The sequence below is a fragment of the Microcaecilia unicolor genome, chromosome 5 (genome assembly GCF_901765095.1).
Source record: "Microcaecilia unicolor chromosome 5, aMicUni1.1, whole genome shotgun sequence".
Classification (NCBI taxonomy): domain Eukaryota; kingdom Metazoa; phylum Chordata; class Amphibia; order Gymnophiona; family Siphonopidae; genus Microcaecilia; species Microcaecilia unicolor.
The window spans coordinates 13,860,236-13,876,183 of NC_044035.1; the positions used below are offsets into that span (position 1 = coordinate 13,860,236).

The window sequence follows — 15,948 nt, forward strand, 5'->3', positions numbered from 1 at the left end:
AAAAAGTGTTTTAGAATTTATTAACTATCCCACCTGTTTGCAAAGCCGCGCTAGCGACTGCCGTTGCGGTAATGCCGACACAGCTCATTCACTTTGAAACGTACACTATGGATGTCTTCGTATTGTGTTCAGAATAAGAAGAAATGCATTTCTAGTTTTATTTCTTCTATGCTGTGTACATGCCTAGTTCGACTTCATGGGGTTCCCACTTCAACTTTTGTCTCTATCTCTCTACTTCTTCTTTTTTTTTTTTTTTTTTTATATTATATTATTTATTTATTTATGGTTTGCTTATATCCCACATTTTCCCACACATGCAGGCACAATGTGGCTTACAAAAAGTTAAATAAAATCACAAAATAGGAAACTTAGAAAAGTATACAAGGAGGAGGCAGGATGAAAAACATCTAACAGGGTGAATCTAACACCCTAACATCTAACATCTTATTAAAGACCAGATGTGGTAAAAGCCAGTAGCACAGCAGAGTTTAAAAAAAAAAAAAAAAGATGGTTAAGGAAGACCTGGGAAAAGGTATTGCTTTTTAGCTACTACTGTGATACTGGGCTTAATAAACCATCAGACTGATCCAGTAATGCAATTATGCTTCTTGCAAGTAACACAGGAGCAGCAGCCTGTAAATAGTCCATTTTGCACCAAGGGGATAATACTAAAATCATGGCTGTACGAGATATAATAACTTTTATTAGAAATCCATGCCATTACAACCAAAATTATTTCACACATAGCCACTGAACATCTGATACTGATAACACAGATCTCTACTGCAATTAAACATGTGCTACTAACCTCAACTTCAACCACAAAACCCCCATTCCCCCCCCCCCCACTTTATGGAAGTCCAAGAGAGGAATCCAGACAGGAGGACCATGTCACATAAGTGTCCCATGTTTTCTATAATATGACCAGTTCGCTTAGCTGTCAATTTAGACATCAGATGAATGTGATCTCGTTTACGGGCCACCACCCCAAGGCCTGGCAATGTGCTCTGTCACCAAGCCACCGCCAAAACCAGCTTGCTGGCCACAAAAACAAATGTAGCCAAATGGTGAATGTGTGGCTTGACTCCTCTCGGCTTAACATGAAGAAGGCAATGTTCCATTTTCATGGGATATGAGCGCTTAGTGATACTGTGCACCAATCGTAGAACATCCGACCAAAATGTCCGAGCTTTGGGGCACTCCCGCCAGATATGATTCATATCACCCACCCCCGCATCTATCTCTCTATTTCTAATTTGTCATCTTGTTCTGGGGTTCCTAGCCCATTATAAACTATAAAGCTGTATTTCTCTGTTGATCATCCCACCCCTCACCTACCAACACCCATCCTGTTAGAATATCAATGATATGCTTTGATGTCCCCATGCATACCTCCGACCCACCCCCATCCTCCCACCCTGTCAGACTGTCAAAGTAATGCTTTGATGTTTCTCTTACATATACTATCTGCTACCAAATTTGCTTATTTCCGATCTGACGAAGAAGGGCAACCTTCGAAAGCTAATCAAGAAATGTGTTAAGTTATGTCCAATAAAAAAGGTATCATCTTATTTTCTTTTCCATGTTTTATTTTGTTTGATTTCTATAGATTCTACATGGAATGTTGCTATTCCACTAGCAACATTCCATGTAGAAGTCAGCCCTTGTAGATCACCAATGTGGCCGCGCAGGCTTCTACATGGAATGTTGCTAGTGGAATAGCAACATTCCATGTAGAATCTCCAACAGTAGCAACATTCTATGTAGAATCTCCAATGGTATCTATTTTACTGTCATAGTAATGCTTGAATGTTTTCACTTATATACACTGTCAGCTAGCACATTTGCTTATTTCCGATCTGAGGAAGAAAGGCAACCTTCGAAAGCTAATCATGAAATGTATTAAGTTATGTCCAATAAAAAAGGTATCATCTTATTTTCTTTTCCATGTTTTATTTTGTTTGATTTCTATAGATTCTACATGGAATGTTGCTATTCCACTAGCAACATTCCATGTAGAAGTCGGCCCTTGTAGATCACCAATGTGGCCGCGCAGGCTTCTGCTTCTGTGAGTCTGACGTCCTGCACGTACGTGCAGGACGTCAGACTCACAGAAACAGAAGCCTGTGCAGCCTTCTACATGGAATGTTGTTAGTGGAATAGCAACATTCCATGTAGAATCTCCAATAGTAGCAACATTCCATGTAGAATCTCCAACAGTAGCAACATTCCATGTAGAATCTCCAATAGTAGCAACATTCCATGTAGAATCTCCAATGGTATCTATTTTACTGTCATAGTAATGCTTGAATGTTTTCACTTATATACACTGTCAGCTAGCACATTTGCTTATTTCCGATCTGAGGAAGAAGGGCAACCTTCGAAAGCTAATCAAGAAATGTATTAAGTTATGTCCAATAAAAAAGGTATCATCTTATTTTCTTTTCCATGTTTTATTTTGTTTGATTTCTATTGATAACCTTAAGAGTGGACTAACACGGCTACCACACTCATCTCGTTCTGTATTTGATGAGGGTCTGTCTGTGTTTTGCATGTGACTGAGGTACGTTATTCTGTGGGTGTGTAGCTTCTGTGTAGAGATCTGTATCTGTCCCTCTTGTTCTGTTTTACCAGTAAGAGGAGGTTTATTGGTGTTTATGGGCCCAGTGTAATATTTGTATTGCTGCCTATTCATATGTAGGGTTTTTGCTATTTGAATCACAGGAATTAGTACCACTGCTGTATGACATATCTGTACATGAATGTTAGGATTTTTATTTTCACAATCTGCTTAGTAGTGGAGAGTTTTATTTTGCAACAGCTCAGATGACATAAGAATCATAATATTTTTGAATGGCGCCTTCCAAAAGTGAATAGAATGTTGGGTATTATTAGGAAAGGTATGGAAAACAGGTGTGAGGATGTTATAATGCCGTTGTATCGCTCCATGGTGCGACCGCACCTTGAGTATTGTGTTCAATTCTGGTCGCCGCATCTCAAGAAAGATACAGTACAATTGGAAAAGGTGCAGCGAAGGGCGACTAAAATGATAGCGGGGATGGGACGACTTCCCTATGAAGAAAGACTAAGGAGGCTAGGGCTATACAGCTTGGAGAAGAGACGGCTGAGGGGAGACATGATAGAGGTATATAAAATAATGAGTGGAGTGGAACAGGTGGATGTGAAGCGTCTGTTCACGCTTTCCAAAAATACTAGGACTAGGGGGCATGCGATGAAACTACAGTGTAGTAATTTTAAAACAAATCGGAGAAAATGTTTCTTCACCCAACATATAATTAAACTCTGGAATTCGTTGCTGGAGAAAGTGGTGAAGGCGGTTAGCTTAGCAGAGTTTAAAAAGGGCTTGGACGGTTTCCTAAAGGACGTCCATAAACCGCTACTAAATGGACTTGGGAAAAATCCACAATTCCAGGAATAACATGTATAGAATGTTTGTACATTTGGGAAGCTTGCCAGGTGCCCTTGGCCTGGATTGCCCGCTGTCGTGGACAGGATGCTGGGCTCGATGGACCCTTGGTCTTTTCCCAGTATGGCATTACTTATGTACTTATGTAATCCAACGTGAGGAAATCCACAGAAATTCCAAACACCTCACGCAAGGAAGGTCCCAAGTATTCAGGAAGCCACAAGGAATCTTGTAGTATTCAGAAAAAAAAATGTTCAAAATGGTATTAAAACTTGAAAGAGGAAATGAGAGATCCAATGGTTTCGCCTACTGCGCCATCCGTGATCTGTAGGCTCTCGCCTAGAATGACTTAGACAGATTAGAGGAAGGCATTAAGAGAAATGCTGATGATGGAATTGCTTTGTGAGGCAGAGCCATGTGAGATGCATTAACCGTCTCAGGAGACCTTAGGAAATTGGAAGACTGATGTGTAGTCCCATCCTTTTCCCCTGGGGACAGGACAACAAAATCTGAGGGCTAGCAGGCCCATCTTGCAGGCCTAGTATAGGGAGGAATATACACTGGGCACACCACCCGAACTCTCATCCACTCTCTCATTACCTCTCGCCTTGACTACTGCAACCTACTTCTCACTGGCCTCCCACTTTGCCACCTATCCCCCCTTCAGTCCGTTCAGAACTCTGCTGCACGTCTTATCTTCCGCCTGGACCGATATACTCACATCACCCTTCTCCTCAAATCACTTCACTGGCTTCCGATCAGGTACCGCATACAGTTCAAGCTTCTCCTCCTAACCTACAAATGCACTCGTTCTGCAGCCCCTCCCTACCTCTCTACCCTCATCTCCCCGTACGTTCCTACCCGTAACCTCCGCTCTCAAGACAAATCCCTCCTTTCAGTACCCTTCTCCACCACCGCCAACTCCAGGCTCCGCCCTTTCTGCCTCGCCTCACCCCATGCTTGGAATAAACTCCCTGAGCCCATACGCCAGGCCCCTTCCCTGCCCATCTTCAAATCCTTGCTCAAAGCCCATCTCTTCAGTGTCGCCTTTGGCACCTAACCACTATTCAAGAAACCTAGACTACCCCAACTTGTCATTTTGTCCTTTGAGCAGGGACTGCCCTCTTTTATTAAATTGTACAGCGCTGTGTAACCCTAGTAGCACTATAGAAATGTCAAGTAGTAGTAGTAGCATTCAAATGGCAGATGAAATTTAATGTGGACAAATGCAAGGTGATGCACATTGGAAAGAATAAGCTGAATCATAGTTGCCTGATGCTAGGGTCCACCTTGGTGTCAGCACTCAGGAAAAAGATCTGGGTGTTATTGTAGATAATATGCTGAAATCTTCTGCTCAGTGTGCAACGGTGGCCAAAAAAGCAAACAGGATGCTAGGAATTATTAGGAAAGGGATGATGAATAAGACCGAAAATATTATAATGCCTTTGTATCGCTCCATGGTGCGTCTGCAACTTGAGTATTGCGTTCAGTTCTGGTCGCCGTATCTCAAAGATTTAGCAGAATTAGAAAAGGTTCAAAGAAGAGCAACTAAAATGATAAAGGGGATGGAACTCCTCTCGTACGAGGAAAAGCTAAAGAGGTTAGGTGCTCTTTAGCTTGGAACCGAGACGGATGAGGGGAGATATGATTGAGGTCTACAAAATCCTGAGTGGTGTAGAATGAGTAGAAGTAAATCGATTTTTCACTCGTTCCAAAAGTACAAGGACCAGGGGACACTCAAGGAAGTGACATGGAAATACTTTGAAAACAAATAGGAGGAAATATATTTTCACTCAACGAATAGTTAAGCTCTGGAACTCTTTGCCAGAGGATGTGATAACAGTGGTTAGTGTATCTGGGTTTAAAAAAAAGGTTTGGACAAATTTCTGGAGGAAAAGTCCATAGTTTGCTATTGAGACAGACATGGGAAGCAACTGCTTGCCCTGGGATTTGTAGTATAGAGTGTTGCCATGATTTGGGTTTCTGCCAGATACTTGTGACCTGACTGGGCCACTGTTTGGAAAATAGGGTACTGGGCTAGACGGACCATTGGTCTGTCGCAGTATGGCTACTCTTAAGTTCTTATGAGACTTCAGGGATTCATAACAGCACATTGAAGCCTTTGTATAATTTTGACTTAGAGGATCCTGAAGAGAAAGAACAACAAGGTGGCAGCAGGCTTCCCTAAATGCTGAAAGAAGTGAGATCACAAATGTCCCGAAAAGATGACAAACAGGCAAGGGAAAAAAAATGACTCGATGTCCGATGGGCCACTATCTGCAAACGGTTATAGTCATGAATCCCCTGTAAATGGTGAGGATTTGCATGTTGTTAAAATAGCTATGGAGAGGTACAAAAATTGTAAACTATGTTCACCCAAGACATTTTATGGTTCGAAACCTTTGAATTCAGAATACACAGAACAGCATATAAAAAAAGCCAGTGCAGAAATTCCCCCAAGTACGGATGGCAGAAGAAAGACCTGCCCAAGTATCCGGTGTTACAAACTCCTTAAGGACGAACGATGTGCACTCTGGGGCTTCGAGCACAAAAGGCTAGATGGGAATCAACTAGAAACTCAGCTTTCTTCTTTCTAGCCCCCTCTCATTGGAACTGTCTCCCTAAGATCATAAGATTAGAAGAGTCCTATGCTCGGTTTCGTAAACTTCTGAAAACATATCTGTTTCTGAATACGTTTGAAAATAATCTTGAGTTAAAAGTGGGAAAATATGCAGAATGAATATACGGTAACATAATATGTTTGCTTATGTAGTTTGTTATGAATGGTTGTCCTGGCTCAATGATGTTATTATTTTTTTAGAATGTTCTTTTAGTTTTGCTGTGCTTTTCTATTAATTGATGGATTTCTTATATGTTTTTTTTAAATATGAGATTTTATATTATGATGTACAAACAAAAAAAAAAAAACAGCACCACGGGCCTTTAAAAATGGAACACAGTTCTTTAATGAATGAGCCTTGACAAAAAGACCCGACACGGGCCGTGTTTCGGTGACTAGCACCTGCGTCAGGGGTCACAGTGATGACGTGGAAAACTTGGGGAATAACTCGAATATATTCCTCTGCAATATATTATTCCTTACCCCACGTCTCATATAGTAAAAGCTACAAAGCACCAAGGCACTTTCACTTTCTGCATCCATTTGTCAAGGCTCATTCATTAAAGAACTGTGTTCCATTTTTAAAGGCCCGTGGTGCTGTTTTTTTTTTTTTTTGTTTGGACTTTAGTTTGTACTTCGTTCCCTCTCTTTTGTTATATTATGATGTACACCATTCTGTTTTGTGAATGCAATTTGAAATGGTATAGTAAATAAACGATAAACGATAACTGTGAGTTTCACTCTCAGATACAGAGATCAAGAGAAACTGAGTTGCTTTCACAGTCTCCTGCAGACATAGGATTTCTTCCTACAGATTGTGTCTGGAAAAAGATGTTACAGTACATAAATGAGTACCATCCCCAGACTCTCCACTGGGCTACAGGGATTCTAACAGCACATCAGAAAGTCCTTTGCTAGCCATATCACTAAAGAGAGGAGATGAGAACGCCTGTACATTGATGAAAGATAAACTTAGTACTGTATGTATCAAGCCAGATAAGGATCTTCCTGTATTTTTTTTTTTTTTTAATGAAATCATTCAGGCAATCCTCAGGAATAAAACAGCCTTTAGAAAAGCTGGAAGCCTGTGCTGAACCATCATGCAAGTACCAGTGCCGTCACTGGACCCAAATGTGAAATTTGGTGCAAATGATCAGAAACGACGGGCGAATGCTAATACAGTCCCAGATCTTTCTGGGCTGGCACATGGCATGTCCCCTTAGACTAGAGAGAACCTAGTTCAGCAACCAGAAAGCTAAAACAGACCATTAATGAATAATTAAGACAGCTGGAGCCAGCATTAAAAGGCTGTAAATTCCAGCTCTTATTCAAAAGGGACACAAATATTAACCATCTAGAGAAAGTATAGATTTTGCTCTTGCATTATTCAGATTTTGGCATTCATAATAGATACAGGGCAGGAAGTAATCATTGCCAGATATTTTCTCTTGCATTTGGCATAAAGACTGAAAGAGCCAAATCCTAGCGACAGCCCCACCGAGGGCTTATTGACCTTTCGATTCTGTGTCGCACCAAGGGAAGGCCGGTGCTGAAGCTGGAGAACTGTAATGTCCTCCTGGACTTGCACAAGAATCTAGATGGCCCGATGCAAGGAAGAGGCCTGCCAGACTTGCACATTCCTCTCACCCAGGGAACCACACACAGCACATAGTACAGGAGCCTCCCACTCCTGCCCCAAATAAAGAAGATGGAAGTCTCCACCCCGCAACATCCCCACCACCGAGGGTTCCGCACCCGGAGACAAGGTAGCTGAGGGAAAAAAAAAATCTGCCCCAGCAAACTCAAAGCCCTTGTCCTCCAAGGGCTGTTCCTCCAGATCCCCCAAAAGGGGACCTTCCGCACCTTCCCAAAAACTGTCCGAGGGAAAGAGGCAGCACAGGAAGGCCCCTCCCCCTCCCGGAAGGCCTCGGATCCACCTCCAACCAAGGTAGAACTCTGGACTCAAGTCCACCCAGTAGCAGCACACCTATGATGTGGCTGGCAGGGATCCCCAAGCCCCACCAGCCGAAAACTTCCCACAACTGTCCCTCCTGCATAGCTTGTAAGTAGCAGGTCTTCACCTGCAGCGAGCAGCGACTAATACATATTACTCACATCAGCCCCACAGCCTTCCCTCTGATGTATTCTCATCTATGTGGAAATAGGAAGTTACATTAGAGGGGAGGGTGTGGGGCCAACATGAGCAGTGTGTATCAGTTGCTGCTCACTGCCGGTGAAAATCTGCTATTTAAAAGGTATGTGGGGGGTGGGGGGAGGGAGAATGTTTGACAGACCATATGGTATGCAGGTGAGAAAGAGAGAGACCAAATCACTTGTGGGACAAAGTGGAGTTCTGCCCACCCATCTTGGACCAAGGCCCACCCAAAATTGTGTGTCTGGCTACACCCCTGGTCCCGACTGTGGCAGCAAGTTAATAATCGTCATGCCCATATTGATCGGACTCCTATTTTTATCATCGGGCTTAAAAAAACTCTTTTCTTCCTTCCATTTTTCAATTATTGTTGCACTTTGATAATATGTACTAAATCAATTATTTCTTATTATCAATAATCATATATTTGGCATGTAGCATATATGACATGTATCCAGCACTCAGCTTTTAAATTGTGTTCTTCAACTGAAAGAACCTCAGCCAGTCAGCCATGAGAGAGATCTGCATGCAGTGGCAGAGATGCATGCAAATCTCTCTCATGAATATTCATTGTGGATATCCTGAAAACCTGACTGGCTGGGGTTGGGAGCCACCGTCTAAAGGGAAAGCAGTTTGCCCCTTAAGTAAATTCTGGTTCTACAATCATTGATATATATTTTTATAGGGCTCAATCACAGTATATTTAAGATTACCGTATTTTTCGGACTATAAGACGCACTTTTTTCCCCCCAAATTTGGGAGGAAAATGGGGGGGTGCGTCTTATAGTCCGAAGGTAGATTTAGCTGGCTGGCTGGCAGGCCGCCCGCCCTCCGAGTTCGGGATCGCTGTCAGGGTTACCTCCTCCCCCTCCCCCCCCCCCCCGGCCCTGTCACCACTTCTCCCTACTCACGCGATCTTCCCTGGCGGTCTAGTGACGTCGGGGCAGGAAAGAGCCCAGCGCGCTGCTCTCCATCCTCCTGTATGCAGCCTGACGGTCTCGGCGAGATTCAAAATGGCCGCCGAGACTTCAATTCTCGGCAGCCATTTTTAATCTCGCCGAGACCGTCACAGGCAGCATACAGGAGGATGCAGAGCAGCGCGCTGGGCAGGAAAGAGGGGGCTCTTTCCTGCCCCGACGTCACTAGACCACCAGGGAAGATCGCGTGAGTAGGGAGAAGTGGTGACAGGGCCGGGGGGGGGGGGTGGGGTGGAGGTAACCCTGACGGCGATCCCGAACTCGGAGGGAGGGATGGATTTGGACAAGACCCACCGGAGCACCTAGGTTTTAGAGTTGGGAAAAAGGAAAAAAAAAAATTTCCTATTTCCCTCCTCTAAAACCTAGGTGCGTCTTATGGTCCGGTGCGTCTTATAGTCCGGAAAATACGGTAGTTATTCAACCCCTTGATTGGATGTTTATTGGTGGTGGACCCTAAAAAAAAAATCAGACATGCTTAACCAGTAAGGAATGGCGATGATAGGAAAAGGTACAGGATGGTCACCACTTTATGTGGTCCATGAAAAGACTTCCAGCAGCAACTGCAGAGCAGGTGGTGGTTGCTGACGGGGGGGGGGGGGGGGGGGGGGGGGGGGGGGCAGCTTTCCTCTAGCTGGCATGTCACCAACACATCATAACAACGAGAGCTTAGACCAATGATTCCCAAACCTGTCCTAGGGGAACCCCAGCCAGTCAGGTTTGCAGGATATCCACAATGAATATCATGAGAGAGATTTGCATGCAGCGCCTCCATTGCATGCAGATCTAGCTCATGAATATTCATTGCAGATATCCTGAAAACCAGACTGGCTGGGTTTCCCTCAAGACAGGTTAGGTTGTGGGTGCCAGTGGCGTAGCCAAGGGTGGGCTTGGGTGGGCCCAGGCCCACCCACTTTGAGCTCAGGCCCACCAGTAGCAGCACACCTGTGATGTGGCTGGCAGAGATTCCCAAGCTGAAAACACCCAAAAACTGTCCTTCCTGCATACCTTATAAATAGCAGATCTTCGCCTGCAGGAAGCAGCGACCAATACATACTGCTCACACTGGCCCCAAAGCCTTCCCCTCTGACCTATGCAGAAACAGGAAGCTGTATCAGTGGGAAGGATGTGGGGCCCACATGAATACTGTGTATTAGTTGCTGCTTACTGCCAGTGAAAATCTGCTATTTAAAAGGTGTGCAGGAGAGGGGAGATATTTGAGAGACCATGTGGCATGCAGGCGAGAGAAGGAGAGACTAGGGTTACCATACGTCCAGATTTCCCCGGACATGTCCTCTTTTTGAGGGCATGTCCGGGGCGTCCAGCGGATTTTGCCTGCACCCACGTTTGTCCGGATTTCTGGACAAACGTGGGCGCGGGTGCGAGCAGGCGCGTGCGTGCGGTGGGCGTGTGGGCGGGCGATCGGCGCCGTGGGTCTGGTGACCTGGTCTCCTGTCCCCTCCCCTTCCTTACCATGTTCCCTGGTGGTCTAGTGACGTCTTTGGGGCAGGAAAGAGCCCCCTCTTTCCTGCCCAGAGCGCTGCCTCCCCTGTCTATCATCCTTCTCGGTCTGGCTGGGGATTCAAAATGGCCACCGAGAGTTGAACTCTCGCGAGGCCGCTTCAACTCTCGGTGGCCATTTTGAATCCCCAGCCAGACCGAGGAGGATGCAGCAGGCAAGGGCAGGCAGCGCTCCGGGCAGGAAAGAGGGGGCTCTTTCCTGCCCCGAAGAGAAGACGCTACTAGACCACCAGGGCTAGATAGTAAGTGAGGGGGGGGTATGTGATGGGGGGGAGGGGACTATGTGACGGGGCGGGGAATAGGGGCGGAACCTGACCTGAAGGGACCTGAAGGGGGCGTGGCAGTGCCGGGGTATGAGGGGGGCGGGGTAGGGGGCGTGACATGTGTCCTCTTTTTCAGAGGACACAAAATGGTAACCCTAGGAGAGACCAAATCACCTGTGGGATGGGGTGGGGTTCTTCTGCCCACCCATCTTGGGCCCAGGCCCACCCAAAATTGAGAGTCTGGCTACGCCCCTGGTGGGTGCAGAAGAGCCTGAGCAAAGCCTAGGAAAAAGATCTAAAGAACCAAGCACAGCCAAGCACACAGCAGGCATAGCAGAAAGAATCAAAAAGTGTTTGCAATCAAATGAAAGGAGCTAAAAAAAAAATAAAAAAAAAAAAAAATCATACTCACAAGCCTTCAATTAACCAGGTGCATTTTGTTTTATATTTGTAATTAATTGGTCCATCTGTCAGGTACCCAGAAGGATCTGTTAATCTGAAAGGAGAAACAGATATAAAGGTTACAATTAAGCTGCAAATTTACATGAACAAAACTGCAAGTTCCTTTCCAGATGGGCTGTCTGGCAAATCAATAATTTTTCTTAATGATTTTTCTTTATACGAGCATGTTTAAGAAACAGCATTTTGCACCAACGCAAAGTGCCTGACTGGCTGTATCCAAAGTCTCAGTTTCTGTGCAAGTTTCCGACTAACATCCCCAAAATCCTGACCAGTCACAGAAGAAATATAACACATGCAAACAGTGGCAACAGAGACCATTTACATCACCTGTCCAGGACTAACCGGGCATTTTCAGCGGCACTTAACCGGACAGCGCAGCTTCCTGCGCACATGTTCAAACCAAAAACTGAAAGCATCAGCATATATCTGTGCTCGTTTTTATGCCCCTAAATATGAGCCTGACAAAAATGGCTTACACATTTATTTATTTATTGTATTTGTACTCCACATTTTCCCACCTTTCTGCAGGCTCAATGTGGCTTACAGAGTACAGCTATAATAACGTCGTTACATGATTTAAAAAACAGTCGATTTTTGAGACATATTTAGGTGCAAAAGAACAGGCACCAATGTGTGCTTTCACTTTCAGTTTTGTATGGACAAAAAGAGAACACATGCCCCGCCTCCTGCCCTGCCCCTTTCACATCCTCACCCCGTCCCCTGTCACAAATTCCCCACTCCCGGGTCACAAATTCCCCACTCCCGGGTCACAAATTCCCCTCCCCTGCCCCTAGGGTTACCATTTTGTGTCCTCTGAAAAAGAGGACACGTCACGCCCCCTACCCCGCATCATGCCCCACCCCTGCCCCGCCCCCTTCGGGTCCTCATTCCGCCCCTATTCCCCGCCCCCCCCCCCCCGTTATATAGTCCCCTCCCCCCCCCCGTCACATACCCCCTCCCTCACTTACTATCTAGCCCTGGTGGTCTAGTAGCGTCTTCTCTTCGGGGCAGGAAAGAGCCCCCTCTTTCCTGCCCGGAGCGCTGCCTGCCCTTGCCTGCTGCATCCTCCTCGGTCTGGCTGGGGATTCAAATGGCCACCGAGAGTTGAAGCGGCCTCGCGAGAGTTCAACTCTCGGCGGCCATTTTGAATCCCCAGCCAGACCGAGAAGGATGATAGACAGGGGAGGCAGCGCTCCGGGCAGGAAAGAGGGGGCTCTTTCCTGCCCCGAAGACGTCACTAGATCACCAGGGAACATGGTAAGGAAGGGGAGGGGACGGGAGACCAGACCCACGGCACCGATCGCCCGCCCACCGTACGCACGCGCCTGCCCGCACCCATGTTTGTCCAGAAATCTGGACAAAAGTGGGCGTGGGCAAAATCCGCCAGACGCCCCAGACATGCCCTCAAAAAGAGGACATGTCCGGGGAAATCCGGGCGAATGGTAACCCTACCTGCCCCCTCCCGTCACCTCCCCTCCCCCGGGTCACCTCCCCTCCCCTCCTCTTACTTACTATCTACTGCCTTCTTCAGGGCAGGAAAGAGCCCCCTATTTCCTGCCCACAGCTCTATCCTGTTGCTGTGAAGGTCTCGGGATTCAAAATGTCCGCCGAGAGCTGAAGTCTCGCGAGTCCGCTTCAACTCTCGGCGGCCATTTTGAATCCCGAGACCGTCACAGCAACAGGATGCAGGGCAAGGGCAGCGCTCCAGACAGGAAAGAGGGGGCTCTTTCCTGCCCTGAAGAGGTCACTAGATCACCAGGGCAGTAGATAGTAAGTAACTATTAACTTTGTGTTTCAAATTACTATGTAAGCCGCATTGAGCCTGCATTATGTGGGAAAGCGCGGGGTACAAATGTAGTAATAATAATAATAGTAAGTAAGGGAAGGGGAGGCTAGGATAGGCCCGCCGCCCGCCCAGAAATCCGGACAAACGGGCGGACTGGCAAAACCCGTCTGGACGCCCGGACATGTCCTCAAAAAGAGGACATGTCCGGGTAAATCCGGACATATGGTAACCCCTAGCATGGACACAAAGATGTTTGTTACCTCCCATCTACCTTTGAAACTTGTAGGGGTTTCCTTCTACTTGTGAGGTGAGAGAACACTGGCACTTAAATCTGAAAAACTGACATGAAATCCTCTCGGTAGACCCTTCTATGCTGCCGGGCCAGAGGCGTAGACAGACCTCAAGGTAGGAGGGGGCCAGAGCCCAAAATAGGGGGGCACATTTTGGTCCACCATCCCGCTGCCGCCACTGCACATACCTTGGCTGGCTGGGGTCCCCCAACCCCCACCAACTGAAGCACCACCGCTGCTCCACATACCTACGGTTCACAAAACGAGCGTGCCAGACGTGAGGGGACAAGAGTGCAGGGCAGGCAATGCGGCAGCTGGAGACCAGCACTGGACAAAGGCTTCAGCTGGTGGGGGTTGGGGACCCCTGCCAGCCAAACCAGGAGCCCAGAGCCAATTTTGTGGGACCAGGCCCCCTGTGGCCCCCCTTAGCTATGCCACTGCTCCAGACCTGGCAAAGCATTTCTCGCATTGTGTGTCCAAAGCTCTCTGCAGTAAGTGGAACAATTAAATCACCTTATTACCCTACATTTTAACTAAAGTAGAATCTCTCTTTCCTTCTTTTCTATAACCCTTAAATGTTCATAAATAAATAAATTTGAATACAGAATGCGGCCATGTCTTCCACACGGGTTAACTCGTGCACTCAAGCCTTCTCTGCACCCAATAACATGTGTACACGCGCCAAAGTAACCACTCGGTTACGCTCATGGTGGCTTTCTGCATGGGGCCCTTTGTCAGAAGCAGTAAAGTTTTGCTGGTCCAGAGTAACACAGCCATCTCCCCTGGACATTTTCTACACTTCTGCAGTGAAAAACTACTGTCCCTGAATGTACACCGCTTTCAGGCTTGTAGGGGGTAAATAATAATAATGCATTTATAATTTATTTATTTGGCTACTCACTCATAGGTTCACAGATCATCATTCCAAAATGAATCATTTTACTTATGTACTTTTGCCTGTCTTGCTGTTGTTCTTGCTTTGTCGACAACACACTTTTACAGGCTACCAGAATTTTTCTCTCTTAAACCAGGCAGCTTTACCACAAATTGCATAATGCTTGGGTGGGTCCCTTTCCCAAAGAGCTTACAAGTGGATAGCTAAGAAAGTGGGAGGAAAAGCAACTTGCTTTCATGTTGGACTAAGCATCTGAAACTACATTTCATGTAAGCCCTGAGAAGGACCCTCCGCCTCCTCTCTCCTCCACCTCCATTCCCCAAGGTACCCAGGGTCGGTCTTTGCCAGTTCAGAGGGCCCCCCCCCCCCCTGCCAGCGCCTGCCACCATAAGCCATTATTTATCAGAGTGTAAAAGGAGGTTTAAAGCTCCCTCCTCCTTCCTGCGTCACCCCCAAAATTTTGGCGCCCTGCGCTACCCACGCTGGACGGGGTTTCCTACCATATAAGGGAGGGCGTGCTATGGCCACCTTTTACCACAGTTTGGTAAAAAGTGGCCCCTGAGTTTGCTGTTCTCAAGCCATCCCGTGCTTCCTCATCACACCAGGGTTTGTAATATGTTGGCTTTGCTGCACCTAACCAAACTGTTCACAATTTTTATCTCCTCCCTCCCCCACCCCCACCCCCATATCTATCAATAAGAAAACAAAATAAAATTCAACTCGTTTGCTCTAGCGTTTAAATCAACCAAGTGAATTCCTCTCTTTGCAGCTCTCTCTCATCATGGCACTCGCTGTCCATGTGCTGTTTTCGTTAACATCTGGTGTGTAACCTTTTGGCACAAAAATGTCTCTTACACATAAGCTGGCAAATACTAAAATAAATGATGTGTGAAAGAGGGCCGGCATTTCCCCACGGTGAGCAGGAACACAGAGACCAGTGAACACTGGCACAACATAGATATCAGAACCTGAAACTTTCAGCTTAGAAAATAAGCAGGAATTTCCAGTTTTATATGCCAATTATCTATTATTCTTATTATTATTTCAACACGCATTTCCAAAGCACTCTGGGATTTCTAACCTTGCCTGCTCCCTCTGAAGTCAACATTCAAATCCCAATTGATGAAAAATGCTTTATTCTTGGCAGTAAGGCTGCCCTCCGGCTCCACTGTTTCAAGACAAACTGACCCCCTCTTGGTTTTGCCCCTCACTGCCTGTAAAGCCTTGTGGCTCTAATATCCATAAGATTTAAGGTAAAGCCTAATGGTTAGTGCACTGAGCTGAAATCCTGCGGAACCAGGTTCAATTCCCACTGCAGCTCCTTGTGACCCTGGGCAAGTCACTTAACCCTTCATTTCCCCAAGTACAACCCCCCCCCCCCCCAACTTAGGGGCCCTTTTAACCAAGCAGCGGTAGGTTGGTGGTGTAGGTTCCAGTATCAAGCCTTGCTTCTTGTGTGAACAGATTCCACTTCAAGCCTTGCTTTCCGTGTGGCTGGGCCTCCTATTTATGTATTTATTTTATTTTATTTATTTGTTTGTTTCATTTGTATCCCACA

At 46.2% G+C, this 15,948-nt stretch overlaps 1 protein-coding gene across 1 annotated transcript in view; it reads right to left on the reverse strand.

Moving 5' to 3' along the window:
* ATRNL1 (attractin like 1) overlaps nucleotides 1-15,948 on the reverse strand; it is a 1,590,902-nt gene that overhangs the window by 1,366,142 nt on the left and 208,812 nt on the right. The window contains 1 exon segment of the mRNA XM_030202658.1: nucleotides 11,370-11,453. Coding sequence (XP_030058518.1) covers nucleotides 11,370-11,453 — 84 coding nt within the window.